This window comes from Urocitellus parryii, chromosome 3 (genome assembly GCF_045843805.1).
Source record: "Urocitellus parryii isolate mUroPar1 chromosome 3, mUroPar1.hap1, whole genome shotgun sequence".
Lineage (NCBI taxonomy): Eukaryota > Metazoa > Chordata > Mammalia > Rodentia > Sciuridae > Urocitellus > Urocitellus parryii.
The window spans coordinates 18,724,257-18,751,322 of NC_135533.1; the positions used below are offsets into that span (position 1 = coordinate 18,724,257).

The 27,066-nt window shown below is 38.0% G+C and overlaps 1 protein-coding gene across 6 annotated transcripts in view; it reads right to left on the reverse strand.

Moving 5' to 3' along the window:
* Positions 1-2,951: 2,951 nt before the first annotated feature.
* The window catches only part of Cald1 (caldesmon 1), a 175,789-nt gene continuing 151,674 nt past the window's right edge, over positions 2,952-27,066 (reverse strand). For 3 of the 6 annotated variants that reach the window (XM_026379902.2, XM_026379907.2, XM_077795942.1), the window contains 8 exons: positions 23,601-23,859; positions 21,503-21,643; positions 17,031-17,074; positions 16,539-16,620; positions 14,479-14,616; positions 13,973-14,068; positions 8,400-8,480; positions 2,952-5,333 (listed from right to left, as the gene is read on the reverse strand). In XM_026379902.2, coding sequence (XP_026235687.2) covers positions 5,325-5,333; positions 8,400-8,480; positions 13,973-14,068; positions 14,479-14,616; positions 16,539-16,620; positions 17,031-17,074; positions 21,503-21,643; positions 23,601-23,859 — 850 coding nt within the window. In that variant the 3' untranslated portion in view covers positions 2,952-5,324. The remainder of the gene's footprint in view (positions 5,334-8,399; positions 8,481-13,972; positions 14,069-14,478; positions 14,617-16,538; positions 16,621-17,030; positions 17,075-21,502; positions 21,644-23,600; positions 23,860-27,066) is intronic. The other 3 variants (XM_026379906.2, XM_026379908.2, XM_026379905.2) reach the window with 2 other exon arrangements.

Below are 27,066 nucleotides of genomic sequence, written 5' to 3' on the forward strand. Positions count from 1 at the left end.
TACATGATAGTGTTGTTATGAGGATTATGTTGTTAGCATACATAAAGTGTTAAGTCATTTTAAGGGCTCTCATTCTGTTGTTTTCAGTGGGAATCTTTTAAGCATACATTCTTAGAAAGAGCACAGGCTGAGAGACAGAACTTGCTTCTTAAAATGTAGTCTCCAAAGCAGCAGCCACCACTGCAGCATCATCTGGAAACCCATTAGAAATGCAAAACCTCAGGCCTCATCCAGACCTACTATTTTTCTTTGGGTAGCAATACTCTTTGGGTAGCAAAGAGTTGACAATTCAACTCTAAATCTAATAAGAATCTGCTGGGAGTGGAACCTACATAACTAAAAAGGCCCATTATTGATGCCGATGTTCACCAAGGATGCAGAAGCCCTGCTGAACTCAGGACAACTGATTTCTATCATTTGACAAAAACTCCAAGCACCTATGTTACAAACGTTGACAGGCACAAGACAAAAGATGGCAGGTTTTATATAGAAGAGTGCTGGATCAGGTTGGAAACCAATTACACTAATCTTGTGTTCTATATGATTGTAGTCTTTTTGCAAAATCCTAGAATATTCTGTGAAGGTTCCTATCTGGGTAGAAGTGACCAGTTGAGCCTTCTAAAATCTTATCTTGATGAAGCATTTTTTTTGAAATCATAGTTTAAGGTAGCCATTATCACTGAAAACATGGCTTGGCAAAATTCTGCTACTGAAACTGCACTAGAGTGAAGCAAGACGTCAATATTTGTGGAGCTGAGATACAGGGATGAGTTGATACATGAACGATGAATCTGGGATCACAAAATGTCATAAAACAAATTAACCTCTCAGAACTCTAGGAATTTTACTACAAAAATTGACAGTACATGTAATCAGAGTTTATAAATTGAATTCCTCATGAAACCATCCTCTTATCACTTATGCAGCCTGTTCATATGTACTGGCACTGGGTACACTGGGTTTTTGTGAGCATGTAAAAACCTATAAGGAAATATTTTTTCTTCAATTACTTCAGACTGAAGTATTCCTGTCCTCCATTTGACTGCTGATTATTATTTACTACATATTCTTTGACAATCATGTGTTACAGCTTTGTGATATTTTATCTCTTAGAATTCTTGAATCGCTACTCAGTGTTTTATAACTTTTCTTATCTTTATCATTTATTTCCTTGCTATAATGATATAGTTGTTCTCCAGAATCAAGGCAGGTGGAAATCTATGTGAAGACCAGATGACTTGAAGTTCACTCTTACTTTTAGGAAACAGCTCTTTGGAGACCCAATCATCTGGAAAGCCCTCATCTTTGGCAATTAGAAGATTTTTTATTCCCCTTTAGCTAAATCCCATTGCCAAAAGTAAAGCTTAGCCTCTCAAGCTGCCCGTTGTAGATCCTCAGGTGCTCTGAAGCAGGAGCAGCCCTGGCATAAATAAGAAAGAAAAGTAACAGTACAGGAGGCACATGGCTAGGAAGCTATTTAAATGAAAAAGTTTCAGTAATTACACTAAAGATGAAAGGACGAAATACTCTAGCAGAAACTCAAAGATGATCATATTGAATTAAAACCCAAACCCCAAATACATGATTTTTAGCCACTCATCTAAAACTAAAGGATATACAAAAGTTGAAAGGAAATGGATGAATTTATATGATGGAAGTGCTATTGGAAAAAAAGATACAGTAGCAATATTCAGAATAAAAAAATAAGCTTTAAGGCAAACATCTTTGCTACAAAGAGATCACTTCATAATGATAAAATATTAAATCCACTAGGAAGATATAATGATTCTAGATTTCAATGTACCTAAATTTGCTTAAAGTATAGAAAGTAAAATTAACAGGATTATATGGGGGAAATAGACAAATTCATAATCATAATGGGAGATATTTTTCACATTCTTTTCTCAATAATAGAACAGAGGAAAAAGCAGAGAGGACATAGAATGTTTGGACAACATAATTAATAAACGTGACACAAATAGACATTATACGTGGATCCAGACCTTGTTAGTTTGTATTCTAACTCCCATGGAAGAACATATGCTTAGGATCATGAGATCTTTTTTCTTATTTCTTCTTCTAATTGTAGCACATGTGCAAGCAAGAGTAGGAAAAACCTACAATATCTACTGGTTTGCATTTCAAACAAGGAACTATTTAAGGTCATATCCTGAATATGTATATTATAAAGTTAATTTTCATTTGCCCCTAATCTTATCAATTTGTAGTAGTATTACAGATTGATTCTTTTACTGCTTAATTTTGTAAATTGATCTTGATGACAAATATCTTATCCAGACTTATCCTTCTTGTTAGGACATGGCAATGAAAATATTAGTGTATGTTTTTATGGTAACTTAATTTGCCAATCCTATTGATAGAATTTACGGAACTCTTCAGAGGCTCTGGACCCACAATTTAGAACTTTTGTGAGAACCTCAGATTTCGGATCAATTACTGCTACATTACTAGGCAAAATTGATAGGGAAAAATATATTTGGATTCCAATGTAATTCCCATAGCCCTGCAAGTGGTAAGTATTCATTAAATGAATGGTATGTTTCTATGCCCCTCTTAGAATCAGGAGGAGTGGTATGTGACTATACTGGGAATAAATAAGGAGGAGGATGAAGTCTGATAGATTTATTTTTAAGAAAAAATAAATAATCCCTGTTTCAACCTTTTCCATACATGTTTGGTCAGTTGTTCACATTAGAACAATTTTGAATATTTTATTAGAAAATTATCTCTAATAAAAAGCATTTAAGGGGCTGGAGATATACCTTAGTTGGTAGAATACTTGCCTCACTTACTCAAGGCCCTGGGTTCAATCCCCAGCACCACACACACACACACACACACACACACACACACACAGCATTAAAAAATATGAAAATGCTTTTTTTTTTTCTTAAAAGACTGAAACCAACAGTCAAGGTGAAAGACAGGATTTGCCACGCCATCATCTTTATTTTAACAGGCACACCTCTTGCAATCAATATAGTATATAGAATTATGTGAGGCAAAAACATTTGGAGGAATTCCATTTATTGTGGATGCATTTTCACAATATATTTTTATTGCAGCGATCAATTATCAGTGAAAAATATCAAGTGTTTATAACATTTTAAAGAATGGCAGATTCACAGAACATGCTAGTCAGCTTGCAGTTTTATCTCTTAAAGATAACAGAGAACTGTAATTAAACAAGTCAACGATAAATTTGTTTTACCAAAGATTAAATTTAAACTGAACAAAAATTCTACCTTAAAACTTATTCCTTCCAAACATTGGAATAAAAGTCAGGATCAGTACATTCTTTTCTCAACTTTAGATTTTCTAGAAAATACATAGAATAGTGATCAGGAGAAGCTCTTGTTCAAAAGTTCAGCACAACAATGTTTCCTCACCACTGGCCTTAATTTAGATGTTGAACCATTTCACTCCAATGATGGAAATCCTCTACAGGGGAGTCTCATGGGAATTCTAGTTCATTTTATCGTAGACTTGTGTCTACTCTGTCATGGGTGGATGGCTTGTGCAATATTGGTGGCTTTCCTTCCTTTGGTCCAGGTTTGCTAAAAACTAGGGAATCCAACTAACCTTTCCTGATTTAGGAGGAAGATAGGCTTTGGAAGGCAGTGCTTACTCCACAAGCCAGCCCTCCCTGGCTAGCCTTTCTGGAGAAGTGGCTTATAACATAGTTATTTGGGATGCTCTCTCAGTATGGCAGGAATGGAGTCTAAGACAATTTTGGTTAAGTCAACTGAGGTATGAAATTAACCTGGTGAAGCTGTATGTATATGTCTATACTAGGACATTTTGCCAAGATACCGGTGTATCTTCTATCATCTATTATGAAGAGTAAAGACTTACATGCTAAAATAAGATCAGATATCTGGATTGTGTGTGTAAAAATGGTAAGTCAATAAGGACTCAGGGGAAAAATAATACTAGTAAAATTCACATATATTTTTGAAATTTTAGAACATTATCAACTTATGACAAGTATCAATGACCAACAAAGTAGAAAAGTTTAACTTGAAAAATATTTCAAAGTATATGAAGGTGGAGGTACTAGTATATGAAGGTGTCACTCCTAAATGCTAGATTTTACTCACTTTACTTCTCTGCTTCCCTTCCAGACATGAGCCAAAGTTCGTCTTTGTTTATATCTCTGTCTGGAATTCCAATCTGTGCAGTATTGTCATTGAAATTCTTGTCTTTAAATCTTAGCCAAGGAAGAGACCTTAGCTATCATGTTGGCCAACTTACCATGAACTTTAATGTTACAGGCTGAATTTGATTCAGACAGTAGATTTTGTAAAATTCACACTGGGCTTCAAAAATTGTCTTGAATTATAGACTAAATACTATGTATTATAGAAAATTTCAACTCCTTTTGACACTTCTAATCTTTCTTTTCAGTACTTTCTTTTTTATAAGTCATCGGGCATTGAAAACATTTCCATACCTACCTGCCATGTTTCTGTTGGCAAATATGAAATATTAATATAATATTGTGTTTTTTTAATTTTTAAAGAGCTGTGATATTTTCTAGTTACAAAGACATACTACTAAAAATAATAGTCTAGCACATGAAAAGCACTCTACTGTTAGTGTGTTTGTATACGTGTATGCATATACATACATACATACATAATCGGGTAATCTAAAATGTGGGTCAGGCTACTACACTATCAAAGAAATCCACAAAAGCAACCAACCTAAAAAAAATCAGTACCACTGTCAGCTAAAATAATAATCCAATTTAGATATGAATCAGCACGAAAAAAGTAATACCTTAACAGTACATCTTCTTTTTTAAAAAAGACATCATTATTGCAGAATTTTAAATTCGAAACAGGTTACTTTCAGAAACAGTTACCATGGCCTATGTAGATAATTTCTTCCATGCTTTATTCTAAAGTGCAGAAACAACATGACCTCTGTATTAACAACAACGACAACTATGGTTCCTTTTCCTAGATACTGCACACATTCCTCAGGCAACCTTAACCTCCTGTTGGTGACTCCAATGTGGTTGGTATCGCTGTTCAGACACGAGCAGTAGGAAAGTCTATTTCACAGCATGGGTTTCTTTAGAAACAGGCTCCTGTGCAAAGGCGGTACTTTTACCATGAACATCTCTAGATGTGATTATTAAATATAGTGATCATATACATTGGTTTACTGGGAAATTGAAAAACAAAAGAAAATAAACCCAATTTTGTAAATTGACATAAATATAAAACAGAGCAAGTAGCCCTCTACAACTGAGGTGGTCCGGCGTCTTGAGCTCTTGGGTTCTTTCTCGAACTGTCTCAAACCTGCTAAGAGAAGAGAACTTTAAATCGACAGCCCAGAGTATTTCACCCAGATGGCTTATGGCAGAAGAAAAAAAAACATAGTGTGGCAGGAATAAATATTTATAAATGGGGGCTGGGGATGTGGCTCAGTGGTAGAGTGCTTCCCTAACATGTGTGAGGCACTGGGTTCAATTCTCAGCATCACATAAAAATAAATTAATAAAATAAAGGGATTGTGTCCCATTTACAACTAAAAGCCTAAACAAAAAATTATGAAATGGAGAATTACTATTTACATTCTATTCAAATATGTCTTTTAGGCTACCCTTTTCTTCTGTTGATTCTTTTTTTCACTCTTCCTAGCTTTCTCCTGTATGTTCCTTTTTTCTATCTTGAACTTTGGCTTTGCTTGTGTCATTCAGAGTCCAGGAGGTTGTTTTAAGCTTCACTGAAAGGCCAGGAAATTCTAGGGGTGCAGAGGGGTGGGAGGAGAAGGGAGGTTTACATCCAGGATAGACACACAGGACCGGGCAGTCAGTCGGGCCCCAGTAACATACAACGAAGAAGCAGGGTACATTCATCTTTGGTTTTCTCCCATTTCCCCCCACTAGCAGTCTCTATATTCTCCCTGTTATTCTTATACCCAGGCCTTGTGCTTGACCCACAGTTCTATTCCTATTCTATTCCCCTTCCCTCTTATCTAGCTGCTAAAAATCCTTACGTGAGGTCCTAAAAGATATTAAGGTGTGGTGAATTTGCATTTTCGATGTGTTGTGCATTTTCATGACAAAGGAGGGTGGCATGACAGGTAGGTAGTGGGTTTGGCATTTTGGAGCAGAACAACCTAATCTACTGGTTCCTTATCTCAGCTCTGGGTCTGGTGGGCCTATTCATATTATTGCTGTAGAAGGAGTTCAGCAGCATAGACCAGGGATGAGGGAGTGGTGTGTGAAAACTGTCACCCTCCTACCTGGTCCCACCACATGGCACAGTTCCAGGGAGTGCCATTCAGGCTGGATTGCATATAAGTGGTGTTCTCTGAGTCCTGACACTCCAGGTCATCTTTATTCCACTTCCTAGAGCTCTGGCTAAGAGAAGTATGTCCAGAGGGATTCCACTGTACCTGTGATGACGGACTATGGACAGCTCAGAGAGGAGGATGTATAAACACTTGGACTGCCACTTCTGAAAGGTCAGTTATCTATGCTAGAAGGATCACGAAGTCTTAGGCCAATAAGTTCATCCTTTGTTTAAAAAAACAAACATTATTCTTCCTGTCTCCTGCCACCAATAAAACTATGGTATTTTACTCAGCAATAAAATCATGGCATTTTCAGGTAAATGGATGGCATTGGATAATGCTAGTGAAGTTAGCCAATTCCAAAAAAACAAATGCCGAATATTTTCTCTGATATAAGGAGGCTGACTCATAGTGGGGTAGGGAGGGGGAACATGGGAGGAATAGATGAATTCTAGATAGGGCAGAGGGGTGGGAGGGGAAGGGAGCCGACAGAGGTTAAGAAGGATGGTGGAATGTGATAGACATCGTTATCCAAAGTACATGTATGAAGACATAAATTGGTGTCAATATACTTTATATACAACCAGAGATATGAAAAATTGTGCTGTATATGTGTAATAAGCATTGTAATGCATTCCGCTGTCATTTATTTTTTAAAACATTAATAAAAAAAGAAACTAATGTAAGAAAATTTAAAACTATACATTTCCTGCTGAATAAGAATACAGGCTCAGGTCAGCTTCACTAGCGATCCAGGTTTTGCTGCTTATTTCCTCTGTGCCTTTAGGAAAGTTACTTAACTTCTCAGTGCCTCATGGCTGGAGGATCAAATGGGATAATAACAGCACCTGGTGTAGGGTGGATGCTCCTTCACAGTGGTGTGTAGTGGTGATCATTCCTACCAGGTGCTTTTTATGTATTTAGCAATCATTTGAAAATCTGAACTTATTTAAATCATTTTAAGTAGAGAGGCTGGGCTAGTGGGATTTATTGGAATGAAGGAGCAATGTATAACCAATAGAGAAGATAAAGTAACATACCCAGGCAGCTGCACCAGACTTAAGAGGGTGTGGAAAATAGGAAAGGGAAAGTAATTCTCTCATTTCAGTGAATCCCAGTGGTTCTCTAGTTGCCTTTGATGTGTTCTTTGGCCTGAGTTTGCTTAAAAAGTGCTTCTGTCCCTAGATTTCTACGTCCACTAAGAAGCAGTCTAATCTTACTCCCTGTTGGTCTCTCTTTAATTTTTCCTCTATTAAAGGAGAAGACTGGATCTGTTTTTTGAAATGGAGAAGGGCTTCAGTTAGGAGTTGAATTAGCTCCTTGTATAACAAGGGGGCCCTATTTGTAGTCTGAGCATCCTTTAGATACTGTCCAGAGCCCCCTTTCTGAAGAATGAGCATTCCCTTTACCCGGAGGATGTCAAAAGTAAAAGAGGCATTCTAAGCATTCCTAGCCATTAATTTTCACAGGGTAGCACATTTTGCCTGACTTGTGAATATTATTTCAATTCATTGCCATGGCAACCTGGGGCCTGAGGCTGCTGGCAGTGTTTTCTAGAATGGCTCTAGAAAACAGGTCTGGATCTGTCTACTCAGGAAAACAGGCACTTCCCCCTAAGGATCTGCTTTCCCCAAATGACGGTGGCATCACACTGGGTCCTTGCAAAGATACGTAGACCCCTGTTATCCCATGTGCCCATCTCTGCTGATCTTCCTAAGTACAGCAATGGAACTGTGGGTCAATGATATTTCTCCTTTGACAAAATGTTATATGGCAGGGTTCATTAAGAAAATAAACCTCTAGAGGGATGGAGGGGAAGAGAGGGGGCAGGGGGTTAGCAATGAGGGTGGAATGTGATGGACATCATTATCCAAAGTTCATGTATGAAGACATGAATTGGTGTGAACATACTTTATATATATATTTTCATACAGAGATATGAAAAATTGTGCTCTATATGTGTAATAAGAATTGTGATGCATTCTGCAGCCATGTAGTTAAAAAATAAAATCAATTAAAAAAAAGAAAGAAAAGAAACCTCTAAAATACCAGTCCTTCAGAGAGTTTACCTTAGTGGGGGAAGTGACCTTATCCACAGATTGCTTTTCCCAGAGGTTCCGTTTGCCAGTTACGTCTCCTGGCCTCAAGTCCTAATGCAGAAAGAAGAGAAAGCAGAAGCCTTTGATAGGTAGCCATTTATATTTTCTGACCAGGTCTAAATCAATCACCACATCCATTGTCTTGTTTGGATTAATTTGTTGTTTAGTACACTTGACCCCAGTGAACTCAAGTGGATGGAATTAAAAGGATCATTCACTGTTATTTGATTTTATAAAGAGCTCAACCTGATTGATAGCATGAGAATGGGCTGGAATGACATACAGCATCTGGGTCCTTGTCCTTCACTAAAGATTTACTGTTTATCAAACAGTGAAATTAGAATATAAGCATATTCAAAATAATGTAGCCTACTTCTAACTTTCTATGAAAAGTGAATAGAGCATGGGTTATTTAAAAATAACTTATTTGGGGTTTAATCAGCATTTTTCCCCTTGTAGATTAACTTTCTTTCTTTGTACCCCACCACATCCCCAGCCCTTACTGCTTTAGTGCGTGACTTCTGGTTGCCAACACTGCACTTCTTTGCCTCAGACCTTTCTCTAGCTGTAGATGCCCACTTGCCTGCATAGTTCATATCCCAGGAGCATCTCTCAACCACTGACCAGTGAGCACAGGCACAAGAATGCTTCTCAGACCTCCTCATGCTCTGGGGTAGGAAGTCTTAGAGGCATGTGTTCTCCAGGGTTCCAGGGCTTCCCCAGCGAGATTCACTTTTAACAGCCCATTCAGTGACTTGCTTAATAACACAGTCCCTACTGTCTGCTTTCTTCTCCCCATCTCAATCCCTGTAGTATTTTCTTCACCTCCCAAATAAACCCCTTGCACTAGGATCACTGTCTTGGAGTCTAATAGCCCAGATAAAACCTTTTTCTAACTGTACTTTCCTCCCACCAAAAAACCTTTTGTGTTTCCTAGGGGCAAGTGGGTAATTTAGAAGAACCTAGCCCCACAAAAATAAATGTCTATTGCAGATTGTACCCATAAGGGAAGTTGAGAGTCAATGACATATGTAAGTTCATGTGGGGATCTTGGGAAGGAAACACTAAAATATGATCTATAACAGCTATAGAGCTTTGAGCCTTTATTTACTGCCTCATAACTAATTTTGTTTGGATGAGGATCCAAAATTCTGTTTCCATTTACTTTTCTTCCAGCATCTGCTTATATTAGTACTTGGCAAAAGGTAGTTTGTAGAAAATAAATGTGTTTTACTGAAATAGTACTGCTTATTTTGGCAAACTCTTTTCTCATTTAAGAAGGCAAAGCTCACAGCAATTGCATTTATCCATGGACACCGGTCTAACTGAACATATTTCTAATACATAGCATTGAGATCTCAACACTGAAAATGCACTATTAAATGGTACCATGTGAAGCATTTCAGATTTGCCTTAATCTTATTGAATTTCTGGATTTCTGCTGTGGCATGAATTCCTGATATTCTATTAGAGTTATACTTATTTAACTTGGAAACATTAAGCAACAAATCAGGACTTTTTTTTTTTTTAAGAATTTCACTACATTTGCCAATGTAGGTAAAAGTTGCCAAATTGTCTGGAAAACTGTTTTGAAATTTTGCAAAGTATAATTAGGAACGTGCTGATGGAAACTCGGAAAAGTGGCTGTTATCACATTATTTATTTGATTTGTGCGGAACAAATATTTTTCTTTCACATGAAGCTTCTTCTACCTGAGAAAATGGATTGCGTTTTCCTTAAATTCTGCCAGTGAATCTTTGGAGATTACTTAAAGAGTTTAAAGAGTCAGTTTTAAGAAACTATTAGCATCCTTAGATCAAAGGGGAAATATAAATGGAATTACCTGACCAGACTACATTTTTAGAGAAAGACCCACTCCGGAAGAAGAGGGAGAAATGAAGGCAGGAGAGGCAGGTTTCCAATCAACCAGACCAAAGAGGGAAGAAGAGAAGCCAGCTGAGAAAGACACTGTTGGTGGTTGTGGTTTTTTTTAAACAAAAAGAAAGACAAATTAGCTTTTTAATTACTGTATAACATGCAGTTCAGACACAAAGAATAAGACAAACCAGCCACAACAGACACTTAGAATTGAATTCCAGTTACAAAATGACACGGAAATCCTGTAAATTCTATGCACAAACAGCTTAAATGTCCCAGTAAGGAATCTGCTATAGGTCAATGTTTAATTTTATATAAATTAATTTTCAGGAATTCCAAATACTATTGAGTTGGCAAACTGTTCTGAGCACATGTAATTCTTAAGATCTATGAAAATTATTACTTTTCTACTGGTAGACGATGTTTTTCTCTGCAGTGAGCTTAGAAGTCAACACTTTAATCCTACGATTTACTGTTTTCCTTCCTCTTGGCATTTCCCTGGATGAGGACCATTTGGTTCCATTAATTTCTCACTGGTTTAGTCCTAATGGCCACATATCTCTATGAAAGCACAAACCTAACTTTCTCCTCCCTCCATCCTACATCAAGGAATAGAAGCAATGAGCTGGCTGTAAACTGTCCCCTCTCCCAAATCAGAAGACAGCTTTATGACTCTCCTAATTGTCCTTGTTTTTAGGAATCTTTTGACATTCTGGGCTCAGGATCAGTCTGGCCTGAGTTCGAATGGTGTCAAACTCACAAGTTTTCCATGAAGGACCAAGGTGAAAACACCCAATGGCCAAAGAGGCTTGGCAGTAAGAAATTAAGGAAAAGAGGGAATCAACAACCTCAGGAGTTCAGCTTTCTATGCTTCAAAGTATACTTTAAGAGTATACTTTAGGACAAAGTATACTCTTAAAAATGAAAATGCAGCACAATGGTGTGGGTCAAGCCACACAGATCTTAGCTGCAGGCCAACAGTGTGAGATCCTATGGATGAGACCAAGATCCTTGATTGAGCTGTTTTTCTAAACCACCTTTCTTGGATTTTTTTTTTTTTTTTTTGCCTGCCTATGTTTAGGCATCTGTAGGATTCTTCCAATGCTTCTCACACTGCCAAAACTTCACCCTTCTGTTGGACCAATAGTGTCTGGGCTACACATGTCTGCTGTACTGAACTCCAAGTCATATTCTCTCCCAGTGAGAATGCCCTGTTGCTATCCATTCCCTGACATGTTGCTGGGAGGCTAGGTCTAAAATATGGGTCACTACTACTACCACTGGAGCATGCATAAAGCTTAAAGTGGCTTAATAAGTACATAAGACCTAGTATTTTATTTACAACATGAGTTACATTTTGATTTCTTCCAATATGGTCCTTATTCAGGAAGCCACCTTGGTCCACAGAATCAAATGTGAAGAAAGAGATCACTAAAATCATAAGAACTGCCATATTTGTTTTTTTAACCTCTACCTTCCAGGAGGTGGTCTAGCAAATCACTTGCTAAATTGTAGGTAAAGCAGACATTGATTCCATAATTTCCCCATTCTGCCTTTTATTAGGAAGCCATTAGCCAACAATAATCCTAGAAAATCATTATTTAGTATGTGGGAACTTTGGCATAGTTATGCCAATTATAATAATAACTGAATTTAATCTTTTAAATCTTTCCATTAGAATGACATACAGATTATGATAAGACTATAGTTAAATTGCTGATAAACAAGTAGGGATCAAATTTCTGAGAACAAGTTGGTATAGGAACTAAATAGATCATAAATGCTATAAACCTGAAAAAAATTAGCACTTCCTCTATTAATGTGCCATACTCAAAGAGGAAAACATTATCTTTCCCTCCTTTTTCCTTTTCTATCTTGAGAGTTCTCTAGGGGGTCTATGAGCTTCTTGAACTTGTAGATGTTGTGTGGGAGAGGTTCCTTACATTTTATTAGGCTTTCAAATGGGTCCATAATTGAAAAAGTTTACTAGTCATTGGCCTGGAATCAGAAGCTTTGTACAAATTGTTATGGTTTGTTTTTTGAAATAATTTATACTCTGTAAGTTATGGGTACTTGGAAACTTAAGGCACTAAAGAGCAAATACTTTTGAGATATGTTTTCTTGTCTCCACTATATCTTTTTACAGGTCCTCCTCTCCTATATCTAGCTGTGTTGGTCAATATGTAAAGATTTTCCAATTGAAAATTGCGTTTACACTGTTTATGCTTCTTGTGAATCTTCAGGCAAAGCCGTCTTGGGTTGAATAGTAATTAATAGCCTCAAGGAATTGTACTAAGAAGGATATGCAGCTGGTCGTGGTGGCACAAGCCTGCAATCCCAGAAGCTCTGGAAGCTGAGGCAGGAGGATTGTGAGTTCAAGGCCAGCCGCAGCAACTTAGGTCCTAAGCAACTTAGTGAGACCCTGTCTCTAAGTGTTAAAAAAAAAAAATGTTAAAGCTTTGGGGATGTAGTTCCCCTAGATTCAATCTCCAGTTCCAAAAAACAAAAAACAAAAAAATTTAAAAATAAAAATAAAAAAAACAAACATGTCCTTTTTTTTTTAATTGGAAAATTATAGAATTTAAATTTAGTGACTTTAGAGATTATATGTGGAGTGGACAGATACAATTAAATGCTATTGTGGCTCAACACCAGAGACCTGGTATTTAGAAAGTTTCTCTTCTCCTTCTAGAATGTATATGTATATGTATTTATGTCGATCAACTCTGCTTCCTTGGGTACCAACAAAGGTATACAGCCAACCTAACAGAATGCTCAGCAATACACAATAGGGTATTTATATGTAAGGCACTTACCATACACACTCAATGAAGGTTAAAATAAAAATTTTTAAGTAATATAGCTACACTTGATAAATGAGAAAATTTTAGATTTTTAAAAACAACATTCATGGGCTGGGAATGTGGCTCAAGGTAGCACGCTCGCCTGGCATGCGTGCGGCCCAGGTTTGATCCTCAGCACCACATACAAACAAAGATGTTGTGTCCGCCAAAAACAAAAAAATAAATATTAAAAAATTCTCTCTCTCTCTTTAAAACAACAACAACAACAACACTCATAATCAGTTTTTCTAGTTGCTAAATTTACTGGTTATGGGAAAAATGGCCCCAAGTTATCTAATTTCCAATTTTTTATGGTTTTCCTTTGCAGGTACTGATAATAAAATGATAGCAATTATTTCAACAACCACCCAAGAACTGCATTTTTATGCCAAGTTATAGAAACTAGGTAAATTAGAAAATATGGGTTCAAAAAGGCCAAAATACATTCTTTTGGGAATCGGGTAGAAGTCTTCATAACAGAGAAGCAGCCAAAGTAATTTGACATTTTGTTTTCAAATTCCTATCTGTAGTTTATAGAATAGAAGCTAAACAATAGACCAGTGAAGGGTCTAAGTTTGAACTGCTCTACATTCTGGCTAAGTCCTCCTCTTGGGGTGGAGAGGTGATAATATGGCTCCATTGACCCTCTGGGTGATCACGGTAAGGCTGCTGGGGACTGTCCTCCAGATGCACACCTCCTTGCTTGACACTCAGCAGACAGCAGAAGCGCCTTCTTTCCTAAATCAACAGACCAACTGCCCGTTTGCTGCTGCTGCTGGAAGCCGAGATCACAGAAACTCAGAAAAACCTGCAGCTACTTACAGAAGGTTTGGGAGCAGGTGACTTGTTCCCATCCGGGGTTTTAGTTAGCCATTCATTGATGCGGCTGGAGACTCCCACCTTCAGGCCAGCAGTTTCCTAGTATCAATCATCCAAAATATTAAATTAAAAAGTAAACTTAATCTGGGAAGGGATCTTGAAAGCAACCCCTAAGTACCATTAAGTATTATTTTACAGAACCATAAACCTAAATGATATTGATACTAAAGGAATATCTTCTTTTCTTTCTTGTGTACCTCACGCCATCCCAACCCAAAGAGTTAGCAAGTGACCTCAGGCATTTTACTTAGAGGTCTGTGGCCAGGTCTAGTACACAGGATCGTTTCCTGAGTACATTTGCCCTAAACTTGCTTTTATGGTCATTTCAAAACAAAGTACAAATTGCACCTTTACCAGTGCTTTTATTACCAACTAGTGTGACTTCTAAAACAAAATGAGGGGAAAAAATCCACTCCTCTAAACTTAAAAGACAAAAACCACACGCTTACCTTATTTGGTGTGCCTGATGCAGTCGGGGAGGAGAACACATTCCCTTTCTCCCACATGCTCTTGATATTGCGTACCCCTTCAGCAGGAACAGGAAGATCAGAGGCTGCTGGCTTGATAGGTTTTGCAGTTTTTGTTCCCTGAAATGGGTGAATTATCTTTAGGACTGGTGCTGAGAAGTTTGTCCTTGTAAAATTATAGAAAGCTGATCTTTCTCAACAGGATCATTCAAAAATTTCATTGTGTATACACCTTCACCAAAAATAAGTCATAATTTCTGTTGTAAAAGTGTACTCTGGGCTGATTCCATGGTAGTGGGTTATCAGAACTTAGTGTTACTAAAGTTGATATACAACTCCCCACTGCTAAATTTGACTGGCTTAAAAAAATTAAAACAAAAACAAAACTGTACTCTGAAGATATATAGCTCCCAAAATAAACTGTAAGAGCTTTCAGAAATGAAATATGCTTTCTAATGGGGTGTTATTTATTTTTAAGGTAATATCTAACTTTTTAAATTCAGTAGATACATTTTAAATCCTTACTATGGGCAGGCAACTTTGCTAGGTTCTGAATAAAAGAGGGTATTCAAGTATGCTTGAAAGGTGGGCAAAAGTCTGCTCTATAAGCTACAGTGGGTTTAGGTTTCAATAGAAAGATGGTAACTAGTTACAAGTGTTTCTTTCACATTGTGGAAAGTTCAATGAGAAATAATAAGTATTATAAAGCCTGGCAAAAGGGGACAGAATACTGAACATGGTATGTTTGGGGGCATAAACAGAATACTCTGACCTGGCAAATGACTCAGAAGTAATAAAGGGAACAAGAGGAACAAATTCTGTTCTATGCCAAGGTAACAGCATGTGCAAATATTCTGGAGCAGGGAAGTGCTTCAAGACTAAAAGACTGAGATATTTTAGCATGATGAATACACTGGAAGGAGGAAAGAATGGATGTAAGTAAGGGAGATATGCATTTGAGATACTTTTCCTCTGGTCTTGCTCTGTGGCCTGTGGTCAAGATGGTCAACTATAATAAGTGGCACCCCTAGGGGCCATGTCTTAAAAAATAATTTTGCCAGTCTCTGCAAAGTCTGAAGTCTGTCTCGATTTCATTAGACTTAATAGTGCCAAGACCAACTGAACCACAGAAAATTGCTGTCTGAAATTTGCCTTATATTTAGTGGACATTAATCTTATGAGTAAAAATCACATCTTGAGTGTTAGGACTTGATTATTATTGATTATTATAATTTGACAAACCAGAGCTCTCCATTTCTTATTTCCTCTTATCATTTGTTTGCAAACTATCTTATAGGCATCTCCATTCAAGGGTACAAAGAAGATGAGAAAAAACAAACTAATATAATTACTTCATTGCAGACACTCTGATTCAGAAGGAGGCTAAAAGCATTGACTGAAGTCTACATAAGGAGAACAAACTAGAGACGTACCTTAGTCAATGAGACCTGTCCTCTGAGTGTCATTAGAAATACACATTATTTCCAAATACAGTAAAACCTCCAGGTCAATCAGATTCAAGTAAGATAGAACCTACAAAACTATTTTCCTTCAAACTTGAGTTGTCTATAATCTTTACATTAATTTATACTATTATTTATTTAATAGTAAGACATTTTATAAATAAAAGAGGATTAAGCAAAATTGTAAGGAACCTAGTTAAATATAAGAATATATTGCATAAAGAATTGAGGATAGCGAAGACACACCTGTGAACATGTACACAATATAGTTAACTACCAATAAACTCATTCATTAAAAGAATAACACTCAGAACATACAGGCTGAAAGTAGTGAGCAGTAATCTATTTAAAACTTCTGTAACTATTATATTTTATAACTTTATTTACATTTTATATTTATCTTTTATTACTGTATTTCTCCATAACTTGTGCAAAGTACAGTAAAACATCATGAACACCTCAGTGGCTCCTGGATTTCTTTATTCTGAGTGAATAAAGGGCATCAGAGCCTATTTCTGTTCAACAGCACCACAACAAAAATACCAATACCTCCTGTTAATATTGGAGGCCAATTCTCACCTCAATTGCACTTGTGTATTGCTCCAGTCTGCTGTCTATCTTGGAGACTACTGCAGCTTGATGAGTTGTTTTGACCCCACTGCTAAATAAATAAACGCATGCATAAAAATATGAGAGAAAATAAGTGTGATGGTGTACACCTGTAATGCCAGTGATTCAGGAGGCTTCAGCAGGAGGATTGCAAGTTCAAGGCCAGCCTTAGCAATGTAGCAAGACCCTCAACTACTTAGTGGCACTCTGACCCAAGACAAAAACAAAAAATAAGAACTGGGGATGTGGCTCAGTGGTAAAGCACTCCTGGATTCAATCCCATCTCTCTCTTTCTCTCTCTCTCTCTCTCACTCACACACACACACACACACACCACTATATATATATATGTCGATATATATATTCGATTTATCTAATTAGATCCACCAAACTTCATTCATGGGATAGAAGAATATTTCCATGTATATAATAGCTAGTTATTCCCAATTGAACCATATTTACCTTTTCTGCACAGACTTATTCAAAAATTCTGCTCGTTCTTCTATCTAGGAATTGAAAAAGAAAATAAATACTGTTAATATTTTTAGCCCATGCTACTATTGTTCTTGAACCTGGTGAATAAAAATACCAAAGAATGTATAAAAGGTATTAGGACAATATTGCAGCAGCTCAGCTGGGCAAAATACAAATAAAGCATTTGATGGAGATTTGGGAGGTGAAGGTAGGATTGGCAAAGGATAGTTAAAATAAGTAGAGAAATACAAAGTGTGGGAAGCAAGTTAAGAATCAGATGATAAAAGTGCTTCTAAAATATTATAATGACTGTCAAATTAATCACTCATACGTTAAAATCCAAACTCCCATGTGGTGGCATTTGGAAGTGAGGCTCTTTGGAAGTCATTAGGTCATGAAGTTGGAGCCCTAAGGAATGGGATCGGTGCCCTTATAAGGGAAGACATGAGAGCCTGCTTACTCCGTCTGTTCTTTGGCCATCTGTAAAGAAGGAAGAGAGCTTCACCAGAACCCAACAATGCTGGCATCGATCTCAAAAATCCCAGCCTCGAAACTGTGAGAAATAAATGTTTGTTTTTTGAGCCACTCACTCTATAGTAATTTTCTAGTCTAAACTGATTGAGATGAGGGACATTCAACCACATCAGCCTAGGGTAGGTAACTATCGTCCAGGTGGTTCTGAGGCTGACCTGGACAGGGTAGAACATAAAAACTTTTCAGCACATGTGTGCTTTGGAACAGGCAGTCATACATCAAGAGATCTGTACTATTTGCTAATATGGATGGACAATGTGTAGCAGAGAATATCTCCAGTCTGGAGTTGGGTACCACATGGAGTCAACAAATATTTATTGATTTATAAAGAATGTATGAATTTAAGTGATAAAGTTTCAGTGACGTACAATGTTGATTTAGTAGCAAAAAGAAGTTTGTAGTTTAAAAAGAAAGAAAGACCACTGAACGGCCCATCTAGCATATATAAACCAGTTTATGGAGTTTTGTTATGGCAATCTGAGCAGACTAAGAGACAAGGACTCATTCTTTTAAGAAGCATACAAATTTAGTAGGGAAGAATATAAAGCACATAAACAGAATGTTAAAAAACCAATGGTAGGTACCCTATTAAAGATAAGAACAAAATGGTATGTCTAAGGCAAGCAAGTATCTGGGGGGAGTTGGAGAAGGCTTCTCAGTAGTTTGATACTTTCAGTTTGTAGTTTTCACAGTTTCATGATTGAATTTATGAAAGTGAGAATGGAAGTGCAGGTTCGAGGGGAAAGGACAGTTTTAACAAAGAAATTCATGTTCAAGGAGTTGGGGCAGGTGGGGAGGTGGAACTGAAGAGCTCATGGTGGTGGCAGAGCTGAGACTGGAGCATCCTTCTCACTTTGGCCATCACAGTTATTCACATCCAAGGTGCTCAGAATCCCCCCTCCTGTTTCTGGAATAGCTTATCCAGCTTGACTCATTGTGTTTTGTTGGGACTCACCATCCTATGGATGCCCTCTTGTTGGGAAAATGCCCTAACTTAATGGCTGAAAGGAATGAAACAATTTGTATGGAATTTGTCAATTCAATGTTCTATTGAATGTCCCACCAGTTAACCAGGGAAATTTCTCTAAAGACCACGAGATGGCAGTGTTGTCTTGAGAAGAGATTATATAGAGACCATCAAAGTTTAGAAAATTGATACTATTCCATGCTATCAATACATGAAAACAGTAATAATTATACAAACCTCTAAATTAATTTAAAGTTTATTCTTTGCTTGTTTTACATATAAAAATTACTCACTGCTAACATAGTTTAACAATGAGAGACCAGTTTCTGAGCTTCTCAGATAACAGAAGTCATGAGAAATTAACAAAATACATTTTTTGATAATATTTAATAATATCAAATATTTTATATTATTTGATAATATCAAATAGCAATGTGCCTGACCCTGTTATGAAGAAATTAATAAATGTCTTGATCTTTTTTTTTTTTTAAACATCTTCTCTAATTGATTGCTTACACATGCTTCTTTACCAGAGGGAATTGATAAAGGGATTTGGGGAGGGCTAGATGAAATGGAAAGCCAGGTGTGGGGTTGAGGGAAAGACCAGGAATAAGGAAGTCGAGGCATTTGGCCAACAGGAGCTAATCAAAGAAGAGAGACAAGAGTTGTAGTTTCTCTGGAAAACAGGGTAGCATCTGGAAGCCTATAGAACCACTGGTTTCTTCACGTTATCAAGACTATTCAGGGAAAGCTCAGCTGGAGTGGGATCTTAAAGAAAGTAGAAAGACAGAGTATGGCTTTTCTCCTTGGTTGAGCCAGGAACAAAAGACCCAGACTGGGAGCAGGTTGGACTCTGGGGACTGTACAGACAGAGATAGGCAGAACTGATGAAGTTATTTACTTTCTCCTTTTTCTTCTAGAGCCTGGCCTGCAATCCAGGGCCCGTTCGCCCAGTGGGAATAATGCAGTCTGTGTTTTTTGCCTAGCTCTCAAGATAAGAATAATTTTTTACATTGTTAAATGCAAAAAATCCAAAGAAGAATGATATTTTTACCATAAGAAAACTATGAAATTCAAATTTCAGTGCTGATAAATAAAGCTGTCTACCACATGAAGCCTCTCTCTACTCCTTCTGCTTTGCTGAGGTCTCAATGATTAGCATTTGGTTCCCTCTGCAATTCTTGAATTGTTTCCTGTGAGTCAGTCAGTCCACGTTAGCTTCACAGGGCCTGCAACTTGCTTCATACTGTTCTTTCTCAATGGTGTACAGCACACATGAGGTATATGACAAATACCAAGTACTAAATAACAAAATTCCTCTGTGGCTTAATTAGGATTTTTCCCTGAAACAGACCTCAAGATGAAGGTTCCAATACAAATATTGTTATGTATTTCTTAAAGTAAGGGATACACTCTGAGAAATGTGCTGTCATTAGTTGATTTCATTGTTATGTGAACATAATAGAGTATACTTACAAAAACAAGACAGCTATGATGTAAGTAGGTGATATAATTTTATGGGACCACCACTGAACATCCAGTCTATTATTGGCCAAAATGTCATGGTATGTTGCATGATTATGGTCAATTTGGGACCTAGATGGACAAGGAACCAGACCATCATAAAGACTAAGTGAAGTTATTTGAAGATAAAATATTCTGATTTTCATCTGAAGAAGTAATAGCTATAAAATGTAACTAACTGGTTTTCATCGTTTTTGAGTGCTACATCACATGATCTCATCGAACACCCTCAACCACTGGAGCCTGGCTATAATTGTATGCTGTCTTTGCTTCTTATTGATACTTTGTAACCTAGCTAGGCTGATGGAAAATGAGGATAGAATAAAAATGTAAAATTTTCACTCAAGATTCATTCATTCTTTGATCTATTCCTTTAACAAATATTTATTAGTATCTTCATTATGCAAGGCACTGTGCTAGGTGCTCAATTAAATGTTAACCCTCAAAGCAAAAGATACATGACATTGATTATAAGCAACAGATAGTGCTTTCCTGAGTCTGCTGTCCTTTTCCCTACATCAACCATTCCATCATCTCCCTGGCTCAGCTCCTTCCCTTCTCTAGGAAGCACTTCTGTCACACAGAAACTCCGCTCCATGAGGGCAAGAGTAGGACCAAACTCGTTCTGGCAAAGGACCGTATCCAAGTCACTTTTCATCTCTTCCCATGATAACAGCTCTGAAATGTGAAAGGTAGCCCTTCTTTTAAAGATGATGAAGCCAGTGTGCAAAGCAGTATAAGCCCTTTTCAAGTTTCAAATGCTCTAAAAGCTCATTTTATAAAGTTTAAATGTTCCATTTTCAATCGCTCAAAGCAATGAGGTACACAGAGAATGGATCAATGAAATTGAGAATCATCAAATGTCATCTCAATGTATATCAAAGTGCCACATTAACAACAGATACAAATCTCACCTCTTTCTTTCCTTTGCAAATGTTATAAACAAGAGAAGCTATGAAATAGCTGAAAAAGAGGGGGACTGTGCTCGAGATCCTCCAAATTTCGTATGTGGAGCTCTAATCCCCAGTGTGCTGCTGTTGCAAGGCAGGGAAGTAGCCAGGTCATGAGGATGAGCCCTCACAAATGGGATTAGTGCTCACAAGAGATGGAGGGGGCACCACTGGCCCTCCTTTCTGTTCCACCCTGTGAGAAGGCAATGAGAAGTCGCCATCTGGGAGGCCCAGGCCTTCGCCAGCTGCCGAATCTACTGGCACCTTGACCTGGACTTGCCAGTTTCCAGAACTGCGAGCCAGACATTTCTGTTGTTCATAAATTACTCAGTCCAAGGCCTCTTACAGCAGTCTGAACAGAAGGATGGCAAAGAGAGAAATGAAGCAGAGGAAGGCCTTCATGATCCATGACTACACGGGGGCCTAGAGCCAGGTTCTGTTGGAAGAGGAATACTATACGAAGGTTTTGTAGGGGAGAGAAATACCTTGAGAGATGAGCCTTTAGGAGTGAAGCACTTGAAGGGCTTCTTGTCGTCTGACAAGCCATCTTCGGGCATCTTCTGGCGTTTCTCAGCAGCTTCTGCCCTTCGCCTCTCAATCTCCTCCTTTAGCCTCCTCTTCTCTTCCTAAGACAGAACAAATAACAAGGACTTCAGGACCGGCTTCAGGGGAAGGGGAAGAGTGTTCTGGGAGAAAGAACGCCAGCCAAGGCAACAGACTCCCCCTCCAGTAACTGTGTGTCCTTTGCCATGTTATTTATCTGCTATATGTTTCAGTTTCTTCATCTGAAAAATAGAGAGGATTCCTAGTAGACACTAAACATCTGCTACTTAAAATGTGGAGATTAATGCTCAGTATGGTCGATTCCCTTAATGGGATGCATTAGCCTTACTATCCTATAAGTCATTTAATACCGACTCTTCATTTCTGTATAAGTGCAACAAACACAAATATCCTTCCCATCTATTTCCTAGAAGATTTGTTAAAAACAAGAACATATATGCAAAAATTTAATAAATCCATGGTACTATGTTAACCAAATTGCACAAGAGATGGTTTTAGGGTTGCCCCTGGCCTCAACTGAATACATTTACATTTTAGCCCTCTCAATTTAGTTATTGATTATGCATTATTTTAGATGGTTTGACAAAACCAAAATGATGTCCATATTGAGACTTAGTGGTGAAATTACAGATGTTTATAACCTGACTCATGAACCCCTCTATGCCTCTATTCCTGGCCTAGAACACTCAGTTCTGTCCTTTATCAGGCAAAAAATTCAGAGCTCTGATCAAGTTGCCTGTCTTGTGTGGATGATTTCTTGAGGGATTTAGGCAGTCTTTTGTCATTTTCAAACCATGAAATCATTATCACTGGTATTCTCAAGCACAGACTGATGTCCATCTAGCAGAGGATGTTACAGAAGGATCCAGTGCTTTGCTTTGGTAGAACTTTAGACTAAAATAACCCTCCAAGTGTAATCCAGTTCTAAGAGGTCATGACTTCCCTTTGTTTTCCTGATCCTCTCCTCTTCTAAGCAACATAGTAATAATGGTAAGAATAATGATAACTACCACTTTGGGGGTTCCTATTTGGGGCCAGGCACTGTGAAGACAATGATCTATTTAGTCATCAGGAAAAACTTGCCAAGTAGATATTATTTCACAGATAAAACAAGACAGAGTCGTCTAGCAATTCTCCCAAGGTCCCAGCTTCTTAGGTGGCAGAGTTAGGATACAAGTTCAGGTATGTCTGATGATAAAACTCTACCATCACAAATACTTTCCAATCAAAGTTTCTTGACTTATTCGAAGTTGACCTTGGAACGTTTTATCCAAACTTTTCACATAGTTTAGGAAAACTATGTGAATAGAATTCATGTCAGAAAGTCATTGAAATATTTTCTGCATATTTTGAAGGATGAGAGATCATTATCTCAAAAAGTTCTAGGCTTAAGAGTTGAAAAAGTAGGATCCCAGCTACGGCTGATTCTACCACTTATCAGTCAAGAATCTTCAAAGAAGTCACTCAAACTATTTGGTTCCTGATTTCTTTGTTCATAAAATGGGAACATACCCCAGGATCAAAAGAAAGAATGTATTTTGTAAACTGTAGCAATATAAATTGTAGCTGGGTAAGCATTTTTTCATATGTTGAGCTAAAGTTTTCTTCATTGCAACTTTAACTGTTATTTCTGTCTAAAGGATGGAACCAATTCATCTGTTCATAATGACAGGGCTCTTGTAGTAGTATCAGGCACTGTACTGGGTCCTGGGTACACTACAAAAACTTTTCAAGTATTAGGAAACAACTATCATGTAACTTAATCCTTGTACCTAGTTTGCATCTGAGTTTTCTCCCTGTTCCTTATTGAGAAGCAAATAGGACAAGGGGCTGATTAGAAGGCACATGGGACTTGGAGAAAAATTACAAAAATTGTGCCTCAGTTTCCTGATCTGAAAAATGGGGATTGGTACCCACAAGATAGAGTTCTTAGGAGAACTGGCTAAATTCTACAGGTTTGAGCCCACGCCCTGCGCACAGCGAGGCCGATTGCGCACTTGAACCCGGGCCAGCTCCTACCTCCTCTCTGGCCTTGCGGTCGGCTTCCTCCTGCTTCCTCTTCTGCTCTTCCTCCTCCAGGACCTTCCTTCGCTCCTCTCTCTTTTTCTTCAGCTCCTCCAGCTCCAAGGCCGCCTCCTGCTGCTTCTGTTTGAGCTTTTCGAACTCTTCGCTCTCGGTCTCCCCGCGCCGGCGGCGGAGCTCCTCCAGCCTCTTGCCGGCTTCCACCTGCGGCGCGCCCTCGGCTTCCCCGACGGCCCGCGCTCCGGGGCGGCTGGGGCTGCAGGGGACAGAGCGGGGTTAAGGCTCCAGCCCTGCAGCCTCCGCGGAAGGAGCGGCGTCTGCAGGCTGTGCACCCCAGGCCAGATCTCCACGCCCATCATTTTTAGACCCTGGATCCCCACTCCAGAGTGTAGGAGGGGTCTGCCAGGAACGGCGAGGGCTTAGCCAGGGCCCCTAATGCGCCACTTCTCCTTGACTTCCTCAGCTGCAGGGTGGGAGCAAATCTGTATTGCTGGTGGGAGGGTAAAGTGGTGCAGTTGCTATGGAATACAGTACCGGGGTTCCTCAAAATATTAAAACTAGGATACCCTATGTATACATTCAGAGGAACTGACAGCAGGGACTTGAGATGGTACATCCCTGCTCAGAGCAGCATTATTCACAAGAGCCAAGAAAGGGAAGCCACTCAATGGAGAAGCAAAATGTGGTATATCTATTTGGTGGGATATTATTCAGCCTTTAAAAGGAAAGAAAATTCTGATACACTTTTCAACAGGATGAACTTGAGGACATTATGCGAAATGAAATATGCCAGTTATAAATATCATGTGGTTCTACTTCTATAAAGGATCTAAAATAAGCAAATTAATAGAAATAGAAAAAAGAAGAGTGGTTACCTGGGACTAGGAGGAAAGGGGAAAGAGGAGGTGTTTAAAGGGCATAGAGTTTAGGTTCAGCAAGAGGAAATGATTTTGGAGATCTATACTGAGATTATACTTAATGTTAAATATCAGATTGCACACTTAACAGGGGCTAAAATGGCAAAAATTTTTTACTACAATTAAAAATACACGACCCGGGGCTGGGGATGTGGCTCAAGTGGTGCATGCTTGCCTGGCATGCATGCGACCTGGGTTTGATCTTCAGCACCACATACAAACAAAGATGTTGTGTCCGCCGAAAACTAAAAAATAAAGATTAAAAATTCTCTCTCTCTCAAAAAAAAAAAAAATACATGACCTATTCTATAGCATGAAAAAAATGGGGAAATACATTGATTCTGTTGCCTCAGTGGGCTACTCTTTGGGTCCCATGGGATTATTATTCATTTACTATTTAAATGTTAATTTATCCACTGTTATAAATATTAGTTGTTCCTAGAAAGGAAGGCCTGAACTCCATGACTATTAGAATAAGTTTGAAATTTAGGAGTGGCTTAAATAAATTACCGGTAACCTTGGATCTGCCTGGAATCACAGATCAAGAGAGAGGACAGAAGAGTTCAGGAACCAGAGACAGGAAAAAATGGTTGAACTCAGGGTTGGCACTGAAGCAAATACATCCACCTATGTACAGCTCTGCCTGGAGCATGCTGAAGCGGCTTTCTGGCAGATGAATTGACCCATTGTCTCTTGATTGAGCTAAATATAATAATACATGTCTATTTTTACAGAGCTGCTCCAAGAAAATTCTTAATGGCATACATTTCCCTGTGGCTTCAATTTGTGTATTTTCTACCCTCTTTGACCTCAATACAACTGTAATATTCCTTAACAGGATTTAGCTCTGATATGAAATGGTTAGAGTGGTTTCTTAAATGTCATTTATAACAAATTTATAAACCCTTTTCTTGTTCAGTATCTTATTTAACAGTCACAATAAATGGAAAGTTGGCAGGTTAGGTTTATTATCCCTAATATATGAATAAGTGCGTCATAGATGAAAGAGAAAATGATTTACCCACCCAAAGGTTTGGTAGCTAAAATTTGTTAAGCCATGACTGAATTCTAATATTTCTCTACCAATTATACTCTATTTTTCACTCTACTATAATTATACCTGAGGTTAAATTTGATCTGTTATAAAATGATGAATCAGCTGAAATAGAACAAGTTCGTCTCCTCTACCTCTCACTTGGTACTTTGGGGACAGTCTGTGAGTGATGTGTCCTATCTCAGAGTCTCTAGAATTTCTAGTCCAAACCTACCCACCTTCCATATCTGAGTCAAACAATGCTTTATCAGACAGCTCAGCTTATAAAACAGGAAGAAGATGGGACTGAAACTGATGCTTGAATTTTCCTTTGGAACTAAGGAGGACCCACAGGAATTTCATGACAGAACTGGAAACATGTTAAGGCTAAAGATAGATTGCTATCCTGAATCCTGTGTGAAAGTTTAATTCAGAACTAGCATTCTTTTTTAAAAAAAATATTTTTATTAATTGTTGATGAATTTTTTTTTTTTTTTACCTATTTGTATGTGGTGCTGAGAATCGAACTCAGGGCATCACACATGCTAGGCAAACGCTCTACAGCTGAGCCACAACCCCAGCCCCCAGAACTAGCATTCTTAATATTTTACAAGGATCACAGGAAAAGATGGAACAACATCATGGTCAACTACTGACTCTGAGCTCCTTTAATAAATTTGCTCTGTTAACAGAGTTGGACTACTGCTGACTTTGGCACATGTTAGTACTCACAGGAGAACTTCCATGAAACACTCTGTTTTCACTAAAGCAGAATCCACATAGATTGGATTCTGTTGGGACTTTATTTAGGAGAATTTATCAGTGAGCTTAAAGGGGCTTGTTACAGGTACTCTTAATTGAAAGACAAGGATGTTGCATGTCTGCTATTTAAACTCTAATTAACAAATATTAAGAAGATCTAGACGTAGGTAGCCATCCCTGATAACTTTGTCTAAGGAACAAAAGAATCACCACTATCTAATATCATTTATTCTGTGTAAAGGGTGGCACAAATGAAGGGAAGGGAGAGGGATGGAAATAGGAAAGACAGTAGAATGAATCAGACATAACTTTCCTGTGTTCATATATGAATATGCGACCAGTGTAATTCCACATCGTGTACAACTACAAGAATGGGATCCTAATTAGAATAAGTTATTCTCAATGTATGTATAATATGTCAAAATACACACTACTGTCATATGTATCTAAAAAGAACAAATAAAAAAGAATAAAAGGAGTGGCACAGTACTTCTAGCTATGGAGCAAGAGGACAAATAAAAAACAAATGGGTTAAAGGTACACATTATACAATATTGATCTTATTTTGTGCACCTCATATTTTTAAACACTGAGGTAGTTCTGACTCTATCATGGCCTCAGAATGTTTTCCTATCTGCAGATCAAAAGATCAATTTAGTAGTTTGTAACTGGCATTTTAAAAATGGAAGAGAAAATATCAGAGTACATGGCACGGAGAAAAAAAGCACCATTTCTTGACAGACTTGTTTCA